Here is a 17396-nt window from a genome sequence, read left to right on the forward strand (position 1 = left end):
CTGTCTGTACGTGGAAAATAGGGTCTGGAGACTGCTGACCCCTCTTCCAGTCTGGCTCACAGGAAGTCACCCAGAGTGTTTGAAGAGAGAATCGCACTGTATCAGAATACTTTGTTCTTTAAAATCCCAGCCTATGACAAGGCAATTTGCTTATTTCTAACCAGCATTTAATACAAAGAAATACCAGCATCAAATGATCCAGCCATTTGCCGTTTAGGAAGTCTGTGGTGGGATTTGTACAGTCCCATCTGTGCTGCCTTCCCAGGCTGCGCCTGACAAACCTGTTGGTTGAGTGTGAAAAGCACCTCAGCTGCTAGCAGCCTCTGCTACTAGGGATAACAGCTTGCATTACTATAGGAAATGGGGAGGATATGGCTGTGTGTGTGTGTGTGTGTGTGTGTGTGTGTGTGTGTGTGTGTGTGTGTGTGTTTAGAGATAATGTCACAGACTCCTGCCCAGGCTGGCTTTAAGTGGCAGTCATCAGATCTCAACCTCCAAAATAGGATTATAGGCATGAGCCATTGGAACCTGGCTGATGTAATGGTTTTTAAGTTGCAAAAAGCAACTTCTTACTGAGATTTTTTTGTTGTTGTTATTTGTGGTTTTGCTTGCTTTCTTCTTTAATGTCTTTGAATACCTAGTATACTGTAATGTCTAGAACATATCTCTAAACTTGCATTCTGTATAGTCCTATGTGGAAAAACCACTTTGTAGCCTTAAGCATTAAGTAGAGAATTTGGCTGCCACTGAACTGATTCAAATACACATGCTTCCAGTTTTCACCTAAAAGAATGATCGCTTCAGATAACAGAAGGCATGTTTTTATAGTTTGAGTGGTAGGTAGGAACAAAAATGAAACTTTAAAAATTTAAACAACCCTCTTTTTGTTGTCTTATTCGGAGAGGTTTTCAGAATACTATAACCAACTACCTTTTTTTGTCACCATGAAAATGAATACCTACTAGGAAGTTCTAAGACTCCAGTAAGACAGATATCTTTTTTCAGTGGACTCTGGTGAGTTGTGATGTAGCCGTGGAAATGGAACCTCCCACTTCTCATAAGAACCACCCCATCTTCCATTCTGAGTGTTACTAGGATGAGGTTTTGGGGCCCAACTCTGAGAGTAAGACAGCCCTTTAAACTGCAGACTTCTTGAACCTGCGGAAAATGGCAGTTTGGGCATTCTAACCAACAACATACCTCTTTGTGGACACAGCCTCACTAAACTGGCTTTATTTTTTACTATTATTATTATTTTGTTGTCTATGTGGCACTGAGGAATTGAACCCAGGGCCTCATGCATGCTAGGCAAGCACACTACCACTAAGCCACATTCCCATCCCTAAACTGGCTTTAACTCTCAGCCCCTTTCCCACTCCTTCAAGCTGAAGCCATGTATTAAGTTCCCCATGCGGTCCCAGGCTCAGACCCTCCCTATGTGCTTCTGGTCTCAAGGTTCACCCAGGACTAATGCTTTCAAAATGAGGTCTAAAAAAATAATTACTAACCAAGAAGATTGTCTTTGAAACAGAACTGCCTTTTTCTATTCTTTATATAAAACTATTGTGATGGTCTAACAAGGCACTATTTTAAAACTTCTTGTATTTGTTTTTTTTTTTTAAAGTTTTCCCACAGCACTTAAAAGAGATTTTGTAAAGACTTTGCTGTAAAGATTTTTGTAATAAAATGGTCTAAGGGCTCTTTCTTTTCCAACATTACCATTTTTTAAAAAATGTTTTAAAAGCTAGAAAACAACTTATGTATATTCTGTATATGTATAGCAGCACATTTCATTTATGGAAATATGTTCTCAGAATATTTATTTACTAATATATTTATCTTAAGCCATGTCTTATGTTGAGAGTGTGACATTGTTGGAATAATCATTGAAAATGACTAACACAAGGCCCTGTAAATACATGATAATTGCACACAGATTTTACCTATTTGCAGACCAAAAATGATTTAAAACAAGTTGTAGTCTTCTATGGTTTTGTAACAAATTGTACAAATGACTGTAAAAAAAATACAATTTTATCAAGTATGTATTATATGTTGTCTTTGCTCTGTTTGATGAAGCTCTTCAGATTCAATGAAGTTGCTTGCCACTGCTTGGAACTTCAGCTAGCATGTGGGAATGTCCACTTACCTCCTCCTATATTAGAGCGCAGGCGTGGGGCTTTCTGCTGAGTTTTGGTGGAAAGAGCTGGGGAAAGTAGTAACAAATGACCAGGAACCTTGACTGTCTTTTTTTTTAAATCAGAAACAATTTGTATATAAACCACTGTTTTCATCTGCTAGGTCTTTTCCTGCCTGGTAAAACATCTCCAAGCATCTAGCCCTCAAAATTACCTAACCATGTGCCAAGCAGAGTGACATACCTGTAGTCCCCGCTAGTTAGAATGCTGAAATAGAAAGATCACTCAAACCCAGGAGTTCCAGACTAGCCGGCACAACATAATGGAAACTCCCTCTCCCCCAACTTTTAAACATAGACTCAAAGAAAAAAAAAAGAAGAAATTATAAGCCAGGCACCAGTGTTTCAGGCCTATAACCCTAGCTACTCAGGAGGCTGAGATTTGAGGATCAAGATTCAAAGCCAGTCCAGGCAAGAAAGACTGTGAGACACATCTCCTATGAACCACCAGAAAACTAGAAGTAGATCTGTGGCTCAAAGTGGTGCTGGCCTTGAAGAAAAGAGATCAGGAAGCCAGGCTCTGGTGGCTCACACCTGGAATCCCAGCTACTCAGGAAGCTGAGACCTGAGGATTGCAATTCAAAGCCAGCCCAGGTAGGAAAGTCCGTGAATCTCTTATCTCCAATAAACCACTCAGAAAACTGGAAGTGGTGCTGTGGCTCAAGTGATAGAGTGCTAGCCTTGAGCTGAGGGACAGTGCCTAGGCCCAGAGTTCAAGCCCCACGACTGACAAGACAAAAAAAAAAGTGAAATTAAAAAATAAAACTTGTGGGCTGGGAAGGTGGCTCAGTGGTAGAGCGCTTGCCTTGCAATGCATGAGGCCCTGGGTTCGATTCCCCAGCACCACATAAGCAAAAAGAAAAAAGCCGGAAGTAGTGCTGTGGCTCAAGTGGTAGAGCGCTAGCCTTGAGCTGAAGAGCTGAGGGACAGCGCCCAGGCCCAGAGTTCAGGCCCCACAACCGGACCCAAAAAAAAAAAAAAAACTTCTGAGACCTCTAGGGCTATATTCCTAGGCCAATTCGCAAACAGTATTTATCTCATTCCTGGGACTGTTGTACCACATCCCTTCTTTATAAAATGCTGTGTGATGGCCAGAAAGGTCTCATGCTTCGTGTCAGCTTTCTTCTATGTACATAGAAGTCCTCCAGGCTGCTTCATGCACTGCTTTGGACAATGAACTAATTTTCTGCTCAAGATGTAAGATGCTAGCAAGGAAATTCTCTGTCAGACCAGGTGAATCAAAAGAACTGAAAGAACTCAGGGACAGCACCCGGGCCCTGAGATCAAACCCAACCACCTACCAACAGTAAATCCAGAGAGAACTTCATTTTGAGTAAAGCACATGGCTGTCTCCTTCCCCAGGGACAGTGGTCGAGAATACGTAGAGCATGCTAAGATTGTGTGAAAAGTGCAAAGTGGTGTTTATTTTTCAGACATCTAACAGAGAATACCTAACCGTGTGCGTTCTTGTTAGCGTCCGCTCTTTAGCTTGGGCTATTTCTTGGGCACAGGCTCCTCATGGACACCAGCCACTTCCTGCCCGGCAGCGGGTCCCTCTGAGTGCCTTCAAGAACGGCAGCCTGACTGCACAGAGCTTCCCAGAGCTTTTGTTTAATGGCCTTGCCCAGCTCCAGGCTGTACCTCTTGGGAGTTCCTGAAGGGTTCCACAACATAGGCTCCACCACAGCTTGGTACAGCGCCTGGTAACCCTCGGTGGGGAGCCCGTGGATGGTTGGTGTGTCCTCCAACAACTGCCGTCTCTTTGGAGCTTTGGTAAGCAGTGTTTGGCCCTTCCAGGCTGCCATCCCACTGTCCTGGGCTAGTGCTTGGGTGGTAGCCACATGTTCAGCATATCTGTCCTCAAAATCTTGGCACACTGTTCCTTTTTTCTCCTTTGAACTTTCTTTACTCTAGCCAGGAAGAAAGCAGAGAAGTCAAAGCTAAAACTTGAGAAGGGAGCGCAAAATAATTAATCTGAGATTTGTGTCTCAGAGTCTTGGTGACAGGCAACAAGCAACATTCGTCTATCATGTCCTAGTTTATGACTGAGTCTTTCTATGTGCACCGCCGAGTGAGTTCAGAAAGCTTACAAGGTCAGTAGGAGACAGTGTGAAAAGCCTGGAACTTGGGATTGGCTTGCCCAAGGCCACACAGCTAGAAGGTTAATAACCACAGCTGTCCTCTGTTGAATGCCATGCGGGATCCTAATTATTGTGTGTCAAGCTCTGTTCAAAAGCCCTTTGTGTGTATTGACTCATTTAATCTTCAAGAAGCTCTTTAAGGGCAGGGCCATTATCTCTCCATTTTTATGATATAATCAAGGCAAAGAAGTGAAACCCAAGATCATCCTCAATTATAGCCAGAGTTGAACCCGAACAGCTTCCAAGGCTCATACAGCTCTTCTGTAGTACACCATGGTGACCAGGCCTTTGTTTACCAAGTTCACAGCCAAAGCTATAACTTACTAGGGCTGCTTTCTACATGTATGTGAGTATGTATTACCGTATCTCTCCCACCCCAATTTAGGGTTTGGTTGGGGGGAAGGAAGTGTTTGGTGCCAGTCCTATGGCTCAAACTCAGGGCCTGAGTGCTGTCCCTGAACTTTTTTGTTTTTGTTTTTGTTTTTTTTGTCAGTCCTGGGGTTTGAACTCAGGGCCTGGGCTCTACCTCTTGAGCCACAGCACCATTTCCAGCTTTTTCTGCTTATGTGCTTCATGCGTGCCATATTCCCAGCCCTCTTTGAGTTTTGTTTTGTTTTTTGGGGTCTGGTCATGGGCCTGAACTCTGGGCCTGGGCGCTGTCCCTCAGCTCTTCAGCTCAAGGCTAACACTCTACCACTTGAGCCACAATGCCACTTCCAGATTTTTTTTTTCTGCTTATGTGGTGCTGAGGAATCGGACCCAGGGCCTCATGCATGCAAGGCAAGTGCTCTACCACTGAGCCACCTTCCCAGCCCTCCCTGAACTTTTTTGCTCAGGGCTAGTGCTCTACCACTGGAACCACAACTCTATTTCCAGCTTTTATTTTGGTGCCTAATTGGAGCTAAGAGTGTCACAGGACTTTTTTGCCTGGGCTGGCTTCGAACCTGGATCCTTAGATCTCATCATCCTGAGTAGCTAGGATTATAGGCATGAGCTACCAGCACTGGGCCCCAATCCTATTTTCAACGTTAGGATTTCCTTCTCTTGAAATGTAAGTCCCCTCTCCCCACCCATCCCATTTTCTCCACCTCTGACCCTTGTCTACCTCTCCTGTGAGCCTCCAGGGCCCAGGTGAACCCAGGGGCTGCCCGGCTGGCCGATTGCTCTTGGAATGGATGGAGTTTCTTATCCTGGCTCTCTGGGTGGCGTTCATCATTGATTTATCCCTGGGCTTCAATCTCTTCGAGGATTTTGCTTCTCCAAATGTGGAAGGTACCGGGCAGCATCTACCCTTCAGTCGCCGTCTGAGCACAAGCTTAACCAGAGAAAATGAACTGGCAATTAGTGGATTCTTTACCACTTCCCAGCAAGAGGTGCTGGGACCTGGTTCTGGGACCTTGATCTGCTTTGCACATGTTCTGGCTGTCCAGATGTTGGTGAGAGCTGGTGAGACCACATAGCAGTCCTGAAGCCTGGTGTTCAGTAAGATGGACCGTCGGAGTCCATAGGTGGGGATATTGGGGTCTCGTCTCACATAGACCAGGTGCTGGAATTATAAGTGGAAGGGAAAGGAATTTAAAACAAAACAAAAAAACCCACCAATTCTCAACTAGAAACTAGAAAGTCTACTTAAGAGACCTAATATGAACATCTTCAGGAGGCTGAGATCTGAGGATGACAGTTCACAGCCAGCCTAGGCAGGCAAAGCTGAGAGACTCTTATCTCCAATTAACCAGCAAAAAGGCAGAAGTGGAGCTGTGGCTCAAGTGGTAGAGTGCCAGCCTTGATGGAAAAGGCTAAGGAAGAGCTCAAGGACCGTAAGTTCAAGCCCTCGTACTACTGGTAAGAACTATCAGGTTACAGTGATATTCAAGCTCTCCAAACATGCCAGGGCAGGCAGGTAGGGGTCACAGAGGAATTACTGGGATCAGAAGATGCTTTCTGTCTCCTGGGAAGAAAAGCCTATGATAGGAAAGGAATAGGGGGAAGGCCACTCAAGACTTCTATGTAAGCTGAAATCACAGCTCAACCGCACTGCCACACTGAAATGACAGCAGGTAAGGCCTGCCAAACCCTGAAAACACCTCTTAACCAGACTCTCATGAGCCAGGAAAAGCCACTAAGCAGGGAAATATACTCTAGGGCCCGTAAAAGGCAAAAGTTACACTTCCGAGGACTAGCCACAAACAAGAAAAACAATCTGCGTAGATGAGAATCCCATAGAGAGACCTGGCTTTCTAAGAAATGTCAACTATAAAAAAGAACATAAAATCACCTTACCATATTTCAGTTGCCTTAAATTTTATTTTTAGCTAGCTTAGTAGGGGAAGAACTATAATATATATTTTTTTCTTTGTCTCTTTCTCTTTTTGTTTTGAGTATTTCTAATCACCTATCTGTCTCTGCCTCAGTCATGTATGGGCAAATAGTTTGTTTAGATTTTGGCTCCCAGGCAAGCGGTTTTGAGCCATTATCTCTAGCATTTGTGATGTCACTTTGGTTTGTGATGTGGGTGTGGGTAGGTATTACATCATCAGGTTTTATAGTTAAATTATATTGGGAAAAGTTCTATCTGGTTTGCTCATAGCCTCAAGAATTTTGAGTCCTCATTTATCCCCTTCGCCCCGCAAAACATGGCTTGGGTGAAGATCCCAATGTTCTTAAGAAGCATGCTTTGTATAAAACATCATCAATACACAGGCCAGATCTGTGGGGACAGGTAGCATGATGCACCCTACACAGGCAAAAGGTTGTCTCCTCCACACACACATAAAGAAGGTACTGTTACATTTCAGAATAGCTGCCAAGGTTGGGGACTAGAAAGGAAAGAACACGTTCCTGCAGCCCTGGGCACCTCTCCTTGTGTGTCTCTCCCAGAGAGCCTACACTGTATCTGGAATGTGGTTTTATTTTACATCCCATGGCAAATGCAGTAATTAGAGCTGTGAGCAGTGTCAAGAGTTTGAACCGAGAACAAAGACGCCTCTTCCTGGGAACTCTTGGGCAATGCCGGCTCCTTATCAGGTGCTGGTCCTGTTGGTGGTTTTGATTTTTTTTTTCATACACAAAATGCCAAAGGAGGAGTCCTCAAGACGGGGGATGGGGGGGGGGGGCGGGGAAGGAGAGTGAAATGATGGAAAAACAGAGTCTGAGTCTGGCAGAGACTCCTGGAATCGCATGTGTTGCCTGTTTGAATTTTTGAGTATTATCCCTGGGATGAATCAAAGTCTGCAGGCTGCCGCACTGCAGGCTACACAGTGTTAGAAGAAGCAGCTCCCGGCCCATGGCATCTGGACCCACAGACATTTGGGAAGACAATGCCACCCATTCAGCCTCCAGGCCTGGCCTGGCCTTGCCTTGCCAGAGGTGGGTCAATGTTAGAGCAGAGCACTGGGAAAGGTTTGTCTTTGGGAAAGGTTCGCGAATGTCTAGAAACTGGACAGACAAGCATTCTTGTAAAGCATTCTTGAGCCACACTTCTACTTCCAACATTTTGCTGGTCCACTGGAGTTGAGTCTCTTAGAAGCTGGGCGCCAGTGACTCACACCTGTAATCCTAGCTACTCAGGAGATGAGATCTGAGGATCACAGTTCAAAGCCAGCCCGGGCAGAAAAGTACATGAGACTCTGATCTCCAATAAACTACTAGAAAATCAGAAGTGGCGCTGTGGCTCAAGGGGAAGAGCGCCCACTTGAGAAGAGTGCAGGGACAGCGGCCAGGCTCAGAGTTCAAGCCCCACAACTGACAACAACAACAATAAAAAGGCTCTTAGATTTGTCCACTCAAGCCAGGTTGGCTTCAAACCTGAGTGGTTCTGAGGTCTCAGCCTCCTGAAGAGCCAGGATTTACAGTTGTGAGTCAGCAATACCTGGTCAAGCATCAAGACCACACAGTCCCATGGGGGTGGGTACATTTGCTGCTCTACCCACAGGCCCCAAGTCTCGTAACCAACGAAGGCTGGGCTCTACCAGCCAGACGGCCACAGGCAGGCTGTGATCGTCCCCTCCTCAGTCACCAGCGCTGGGACCAGTTCCCACCTATCTCCCCCGGGCTAGGACGGCATGGCAGACCCATCTCTCCCCAGACAAGGGATTCATATCTCTGAACCCCAATTTTCTTTTTTGGTGCCAGTACTGGGACTTGAAGTTGAGGCTTGGGAAGTATCTTTTAGCTTTTTTTTTTTTTTTGGTCAAGGTTGGTGCGCTACCACTTGAGCCACAGAGCCACTTATGGTTTTCTGGTGGTTAACTGGCGATGAGTCTTACCAGCTGGCCGCCGGTGGCTCACACCTGTAATCCTAGCCACTCAGCAGGCTGAGATCTGAGGATCGTGATTCAAAGCCAGCCCAGGCAGTAAAAGTTATGAAATGCTTATCCCAATAAACCACCAGAAAACTGGAAGTGGTGCTGTGGCTCAAGTGGTAGAGCACTAGCCTTGAGCTGAAGAGCTGAGGGACAGTGCCCAGGCCCAGGGTTCAAGCCCCATGACCGACAAAAAAAAAAGTCTTACAGATTTTCCTGCCCCAGCTGGCTTTGAACTGCAATCCTCAGAACTGAGCCTCCTGAGTAGCTAGGATTACAGGCGTAAGCCACCAGCACCAACCTTAAACCTCAGTTACATAACAGCATCTACTTGAGCATCATTGTGAGAATGGAGCAGGATCGTGCCCAGGGTATAGCTGGCATGATTCTAGGTCACAGTCAGCACCCACAAAAGAATGAGAAAGAAAAATATCACTGAGCTTTCTGCCTTTAGTCTAGACTTAATTAAGAAATACATCTGGCCAGGCACCAGTGGCTCATGCCTGTAATCTTAACTACTCAAGAGGCTGAAATCTGAGGATTGCAGTTCAAAGCCAGCCCAACCAAGAAAGGTTGTGAAACTCCACAATCAATTGCCAAGAAGCTGGACGTGGCCACACCTTCACAGATAAGGAAACTGAGGCACGTGTTGCTTGTTGCTCCTCCCCTTTCCTCCTCTCCTCGCCTTCTTACCTCTCCTCTCTTTATTTTCTCTTGCTTCCTCTTTCCTTCCTTTCCCTTCCCCTCTCCCTTATTACCACCCCTCCCCCCTTCTCTTTGTGCTCCTCCCATCTTTCTGTTCTGGGGATTGAACTCAAGGCCCCCATACGCTAGGCAAGTCCTCTACCACTAAGCTTCATGCGGGTCCTGTAAGTCATCTTCACTACATATTTAGCCTCATGGAGGAGATATATAAGCCACTGCTCTTCTTACTTGGTTGTTGGAGTGTTCTGGAACATTCCATGTTGCCTTAGATGGCAGTGGGAAACTGTGGCTATGAAGAGGGAAGTAGCTAGGCTCGAGGGAGGTAACTAAACATCTTATTACAGTTATAACACTGGGCTGGATAGATGACTTCTTTGGCCCAGGGTCCTGAAACCTCCATCTTTTGATGTCAACATGTGAAGCAAAATGTAAGGTTGAGGCAGTATGGCCTCCATTTGCCACGAGGAGGCTTGCTGTCCCATTTGATGTTTTTAACTTTCATTCTGCTGAGGGCAATCTAAATACCCTTTATTTTCCATCCATCATTAGGGGCTGTGTTTCCCGGCCCTCTCTGAGCCAGCGCTGCTATTTACACACACATCTGCCCTTCTTTCATGCTTAGCCAAGCCTTCCTCTTAGTATTTTTAGCTCCTATAATCTTTCTTCTTTCGTTTCTTTCTTCTCTTAGCTCCTATTCTTTTTTTGGAGGGTTGGCCAATCAAGAGGAACCTGAGTGGAGCTCTAGGGGCTCTCACCCGTAATCCTAGCTACTCAGGAGGATGAGATCTGAGGATCATGGTTCAAAACCAGCCTGGGCAGAAAACCAGGAAACCGGAAGTGAAGCTGTGACTTAAAGTGGGAAACACCAGCCTTGTGCAAAACAAATTGCTCAGAGACAGACTTGGAGCCCATTTCTGTGAATTCTTATCTTCCCTCATGGAGGCTCTACCTTCTAGTTCTAATGACTTTCTTGTTCTTCCTTTCCTCAGATGTTTTTGACATCCAACCAGCAAACTTAAATGCCCACGCGGGAACAGATCTGAGATTCCTGATGCCAAAGAAGAGCTAAACTTGAAGGTTTCTGAACTATGATGCCAATTCACAGCGCAACATGGGCTGAATGGGTGTTGCCTTGAGTCTAGGATTTCAGAAGATGTTGTCCTGTCTCATCCCACCACTTGTCACCTGATCTTGGACACAGATGACGCCCATTTCCAACCCAAAAGTGCACACGACATCTTCACTCATTGTGTTCAAAAAACCACATTCTTTCTCTTTTACGAATATCCACAAACTACTGCTTCTTGTGAACTTCCTGTCATTCGATGCTTACTGAGCTAGAAATGTGGGAGACAGGATCAGTAACCATACTGTGCTGAGCCAACACTGAGTCTAAAGGAAAAACCAGGAGTGTAGCATATGTCTTTAAGATATTAGTAATGGAAGCTAGGCGCCAGTGGCTCACACATGTTAGTAGCTACTCAGGAGGCTGAGATCTGAGGATCTCAGTTCAAAGGCAGCCCAGGCAGGAAAGTCCATGAGACTTTTATTTCCAATAAACCACTAGAAAACTGGAAATGGGGCTGTGGCTCAAGAGCACTCGCCTTGAGCTGAAGAGTGCAGGGACAGTGCCCAAGCCAGAGTTCAAGCCCCATGACCAACCAAAAAAGAAAAAAAAAAGGTATTAGTAATGGCTGTCAGTATGGTAGCACATGCTTATAATCTCAGAATTCACAAGGTGGAGATAATTGGGAGTGTGGCTCAAGTGGGAGAGCGTCTACCGAGTAAACATAAGGCCCAGAGTTCAAACCTCAGTACCACCAAAAATAACAGCAAAATTGAGGATCATGAATTCAAGATCAGTGTGGGTCATATCAAGAGATCCTGTCATATAAATACATAAAATAAAATGTTCACAATATGCTAGGGGTGTCACTCAGTGGCACTTAACATATGTAAGGCTCTGGGTTTGATCCCTAACACCTCCCCACCCCACAATACTTATTGTGGGATTATTTTGCACTCACTTATATATTGCAGTTAAAGATTGATCATAAAATCTATTTATTAGTCATAAAATATTTAAATATGAATAAATATTTAATATTTAAATATAAAAATATTTAACCAGTGGCTCACGCCTGTGATCCTAGCTATTCAGAGGGCTGAGATCTGAGGATCATAGTTCAAAGCCAGCCCAGGCAGGAGTCTGCGAGACTTTTTTTTTTTGGGTCTGGTCGTGGGCCCTGAACTCTGGACCTGGGCGCTGTCCCTCAGCTCTTCAGCTCAAGGCTAACGCTCTACCACTTGAGCCACAGCACCACTTCCGGCTTTTTTCCTTTTGCGTATGTGGTGCTGAGGAATCGAACCCAGGGCCTCAGGCATGCAAGGCAAGCGCTCTACCACTGAGCCAACTTCCCAGCCCCTCTGCAAGACTCTTATCTCTAATTAACTACTCAAAAAAAGCTAACTGGAAGCGGAGCTGTGTCTCAAGTGATATAGTACTAGCCTTGAGCCAAAAGCTCAGGGACAGCGCCCAGGCCCTGAGTTCAAGCCCCTGAACTGGCACCAAAAAGAAAAAAGAGTAAGCTGTCGAGTGAGATTTTTATTGTGTTTTTATTAAGTGCTCTTAAATTCTAACTGTGAGCTAATCTTTCCTCACCCTAATCCCAGAGCTGGACAGTTTACTAAGCGCTTGTTGACAGAGTCCCTATAAATACGAGGAGATAAGTTAGCATGGTTCTTTTATTCTATTTGGTTGTCCTAGGGTTCTGAGCTCAGGGCCTTGTGCTTACTAGACAAGTACTCTTACCACTTGAACCACATCCTCTAACCCCTTTTGCTTTAGTTATATTTCCAACAGGCTCTCATATTTATGCCTGGACCCCAATCCTCCTATTTACACCTCTGAGCACCTGAGATGACAGGTGCACATCACCATACCCAGCAGGTCATGTGATGTCTCTGTGTACTGCAGGCTGGTGGTGGCTGCTGGGGCCAGGTCCCTAAGCACTACAAGACTTAGTAAGTCCTCAGAACAGGTGTGCATTCGTCCTCATCATGATCACACCCCCTTGGCCGGGGCTCCTGACGGCAGATGGAAAGCCGGCAAACAGACAGCTATACCTTTGGGAAGGCTCAGGGACTGCAGTTTAATGGCTTCACTCTTTCCATGACATAAAGCTGCTGAACACAACAGGCACGTGAAGCATTGCCATGAATATCACAGGCGACCCCCTGCCAGCCGCCAGGACCACATAACTGAGCAAAAGACCTTGAGCCCTTAAGAGCCATGATCTAGCCACGCTCGGCTGTATTTTTAGCCTCTTGTGCACTGTTTCCATCACCTGTGCTGGGCTTTGGGCTGGAGGAAAGACGGGGCGGGAAGGCCGGAGGATGTTTACTGTAGAAGCCAGAGCGGGCAGGGGCTTCCTCGGAACTTTCTGTTGTACACGGGGCCAATTTCATGGGTGTGCCACTCGGGTAGTGACACATGCTCCCAGTGTTTGGAAGGGTCTTACATCACATTAATCATCTGCTGTCTGCTGGGTACCGGTGGCTCATGCCTGTCAGCTACTCAGGAGGCTGAGATCTGAGGACTTTGGTGTGAAGCTAGCCTGAGCAGGGAAGGCCACGACATTCTAATCTCCAATTAAGAACCAAAAATCAGGAAGTGGAACTGGGAACTAGCCTTGAGCAAAAAAATAAACAAAACAAACAACTCTGGGATAGCACTTTGGCCCTGAGTTCAAGCCTCAGGATTCACACACACACACACACACACACACACACACACACACACACACACACACTGTCATGATACCTATAGGCCTTCCTCCACATGGCGGTTTTTATTTTTGTTACTTTGTTTTGGTTTTGTGCTGGTCCTAGATGTTGAACTTTTTTTTTTTCCTTTTCTTAAAGCCAGTTCACAGCTCTGCTTCCTGCTTTTTTGGTGATTAATTGTACATAACAGTCTAATGGACTTTCCTGACCAAGCTAACTTCTAACCATGATCCTTAAATCTCAGCCTCCTAAATAGCTCGGATTACAGGTGTGAGCCACAGGCATCCATGTGGCTTGCACTGATAATTTTTCTTTTCTGTTTTGGTACTGGGGATTGAACCCAGGATGTTGCACTTGCTACACAAGGGCTTTGACACTTCGCTATATACATCCCAGCCCTGCCTTGGTTATTACTATTATTTTTTATTTATTTTTTGTCAGTCATAGGGCTTGAACTCTGGGCCTGGACGCTGCCCCTCAGCTCTTCAGCTCAAGGCTAGCGCTCTACCACTTGAGCCACAGCACTACTTCCGGTTTTCTGGTAGCTTATTGGAGATAAGTGTCTCGCAGACTTTCCTGCTCCGGCTAGCTTTGAACCATGATTCTCAGATCTCAGCTTCCTGAGTAGCTAAGATTACAGGCATGAGTCACCAGCATCTGGCTTTAATTTTTATTCTTATTATAAAGGTGACATACGAAAAGGTTACAGTTACTTAAGTCAGGTAAAGAGTATATTTCTTTTTGGACAAAGTCACCCTTTCCCTCTGCCCTCTCAGCATTTTAGTTCATTTTCAACATAGTGGATGAGGGGCTGGGAAGGTGGCTCAGTGGTAGAGTGCTTGCCTTGCATGCATGAGGCCCTGGGTTCGATTCCTCAGCACCACATAAGAAAAAAGACGGAAGTGGTGCTGTGGCTCAAGTGGTAGAGCGCTAACCTTGAGCTGAAGAGCTGAGGGACAGCGCCCAGGCCCAGAGTTCAGGCCCCGGGACGGGACCAAAAAACAAAAGAAAAAACCAAAACAAAACCAAAAAAGAAAACAAAACAAAACATAGTGGATGAGTGCCTAGTGTCTGCATTTGTTCATCCTTTATGCACTGTTTTGTTGTTGTTTTTAAATTTTTATTGCCTGTCTTGGGGCTTGAAGTCATGCCCTGGGTGCTCTCCTTGAGCCTCTTTATGCTCAAGGTGAAAAGCACTCTACCACTTGAGCCACGGTGCCACTTCTGTTTCTGAGTAGTTTATTGGAGATAAGAATCTTATGGACTGGGCTGGGAAGGTGGCTCCCTGGTAGAGCGCATGCCTTGCATGCCTGAGGCCCTGGGTTCAATTCCCCAGCACTACATAAGCAAAAAGAAAAAAAAGCCAGAAGTGGCGCTGTGGCTCAAGTGGTAGAGCGCTAGCCTTGAGTTGAAGAGCTGAGGGACAGCGCCCAGCCCAGAGTTCAGGCCCCACAACTGGACCCCCCCCCCCAAAAAAAAAGAATCTCATGGACTTAACTGCTCCAGATAGCTTCAAACTGCAATCCTCAGATCTCAGCCTCATGAGTAGTTATGATTACAGGCGTGAGCCACTGAACCCAACAGTGTATACACTGGTTATTTTTAAGACAGGATCTCACCTAGACTGTGATTTGCCCATTTATGCTTCTAGTTGTAGGTACATTGACAGAAATACACTATTGAGCCCAACTTTTGGTTGAGAAAGGGGGGTCTCTCAAACATTTCCCCCAGGGGTTGGCCTCAATCATAGATCTGAATGATTTTAGCCTAGCTGATTGAGTAGCCAGGATTATAGAAATGAGCCACTGGTACCTGACTTTTCTTTCACCTCCCTTTCTTTCTGAGACAGGGTTTGGCTACATAGCCCAGGTTGGCCACACATTTCTTCCTGCCTCTGCCTCCTGAGTTTGGGAATTAAAAATGTATACCACTAGGCCCAATGCCATCTTGAAATTTTAAATAAAGTTTAAATAAAAGACCCTCAGGGTTAGCTGGGCACCAGTGGCTCACGCCTGTAATCCTAGCTACTCAGGAGGCTGAGATCTGAGGATTGAGGGTAAAAGCCAGCCTGGGCAGGAAAGTTCATGAGACTCTTATCTCCAATTAACCTCCAGAAAACTGGAAGTGGTGCTGTGGCTCAAGTGATAGAGCACATGCCTTAAGCTGAAAAGCTCAGGGACATCACTCAGGCCCAGAGTTCAAGCCCCATGATTCCTTGGTACACATAAACACAAAGAAAAAAAATTTTTTTTAAAGAACCCCCAAATCATTCCTCTCTGAGCCAGGCAAATCATAGGCCCTGCTTATGCCTACACTGAAGAGCCAAGTGAGAGAGGGACTAGGGCCAGCCCTACAGGGCACCATCCTACAGGGGGCAGAGCAGCCTGAAGCTGTGATCCCGAGGCCTGGCTGCCCAGAGTTGGGCAAATGAATCTTGTTTTGAATATGGTGTGTGCTTTCCTATTTTTCTCCTGTGAAACTGGGATAAGAAGTGAAATGAGCCCAGAGCCAGCGACTCAAGCCTATAACCCTAGCTGCTCAAGAGGCTGAGAACTGAGGATTGGGGTTCAAAGCCAGCCCAGTCAGAAAAGTCCAAGAGACCCTTCTCTCTAAATAAATTACCAAAAGAGCTGGAAATGGAGCTGTGGCTCAAGTGGTGAAGTGTTAGCCTTGAGCAAAAGCAACTTAGAGACAGAGCCCAGGCCCTGAGTTCAAGTACCAGGACAAGGAAAGAAAGAAAGAAAGAATCTAGCAAATCTTAGAAAACTGTGTCCTGCTTTGCTCAGCTCTTTTCCAGCTTCCCATTTATTGACTGATTTTTACAGTGCTGGTGCTCTCCCAGGGCCTCCTGCATGCTCAGGTGAATGCTGTACCACTGGGCTGGTATCTGTCAGCCTACAGAACGCCCATACTTAAAACAGTCCACAAGCCAGGCGCCAGTGGCTCACGCCTGTAATCCTAACTACTCAGAAGGCTGAGATCTGAGGATCACAGTTCAAAGCCAGCCTGGGCAGGAAAGCCCGTGAGACTCTTAACTCCAATAATCTACTAGAAAACCGGAAGTGGTGCTGTGGCTTAAGTGGTAGAGCGCTCTCTTTGAGCAGAAGAGCTGAGGGAAAGCGCTCAGGCCCAGAGTTCAAGCCCCATGATTGACCAAAAAAAAAAAAAAAATAGCTTTACCACTTGAACCACATTTCCACTTCCACCATTTTGCTGGTTAGTCGTAGATAAGAATCTCCCAGACTTTTCTGTTTGGGCTGATTTTGAACTGTGATCCTCAGATCTCAGCCTCCAGAGTAGTAGCCAACATTGTCTGCTGCAAGCACTCTACCACTGAGCCACCTTCTTTCTCTTTCTTTTTCTTCTTCCTGTCTGTCTCAGTAATACTTTTAGGTGTCTGAAGATCACACACACACACACACACACACACACACACACACACACACACACACCACTGTGAACGTGGAGACCATCCAAGAGGCAGCAGGAGGGCGGCGGAAGGTGTGTCCCCAGGGGATGGAGCCCAGCTGGGTGACAGGGGTGCCCCTACCTTCCAACAAGAAGCCCAGAGGATTCAGCGAAAACAAACCACTGAACAAGACCGGACTTGCCGCCACGCGGGGGACGCGTGGGTGGAGAGGGCCGGGGACCCGGAGGCCGGCGGGGGGCGGCTGCGCCCGGGGGGCCCGGCCGGGGCGGGAGCACTGCGGGGACGCGGGCTCCGAGGGGGCGCAGGGCGGGGGGGGGGGGAGGTACCCCAGACAGGAGCGGGGAGCCCGCGGGGCGGGGAGCGCCCAGCGAGTCGGCACAGGCGGGTGGATGTTCCCGCCGCCGAGCCGGGCGCATGCCAGCACTTGCAAGCCCGGGACCAGGGACTTGAAAGCGCCCGGCGCGCCGCCCGGACCTGTCCCACCGCGCGTCACCGCGGGGTTCCAGGAGGGAGCCGTCGGAAAATCCGCTCCGCCTGGGGGTGGGGGGGAGGCCCGACGGGCCCGGGGGAGGCTGGGGGGCGAAGGGCCCGAGCCCGGCGGGGTCAGGGGTTACGAGCCAGCCGCCAGGGCCCGGAGCGCCGGCCTCTCCCCCCGTTCCGGGACTTGCCCTGGGGCGATCGCCTCCCCTCTGGTCCCCGCCTCCCTCGGCGGCTCCCGCCCGAGGCTCCGAGGCCGAGGCCGGCCCCGGCTGACCCAGGATGAGCGCTAGGACCGGGGGTCGGTATGCGGGGCTGGCCAGCAAAGAAACGCACACATTTTCCATGCGAGCCCGTTT

The 17396-nt window shown here is 47.1% G+C and overlaps 1 protein-coding gene across 1 annotated transcript; it reads right to left on the reverse strand.

Annotated features, from left to right (window-relative positions):
• Positions 1-3667: 3667 nt before the first annotated feature.
• Positions 3668-10592, reverse strand: CUNH22orf31 (chromosome unknown C22orf31 homolog). The gene is given in 4 exon segments (XM_042667663.1): positions 3668-3729; positions 3732-4107; positions 5444-5884; positions 10530-10592. Coding segments are annotated over 4 exon segments (942 nt in total).
• Positions 10593-17396: the final 6804 nt, after the last annotated feature.

The sequence above is a fragment of the Dipodomys spectabilis genome, unplaced genomic scaffold (assembly GCF_019054845.1).
Source record: "Dipodomys spectabilis isolate Male_0828 unplaced genomic scaffold, ASM1905484v1 ptg000416l, whole genome shotgun sequence".
Taxonomy (NCBI): domain Eukaryota; kingdom Metazoa; phylum Chordata; class Mammalia; order Rodentia; family Heteromyidae; genus Dipodomys; species Dipodomys spectabilis.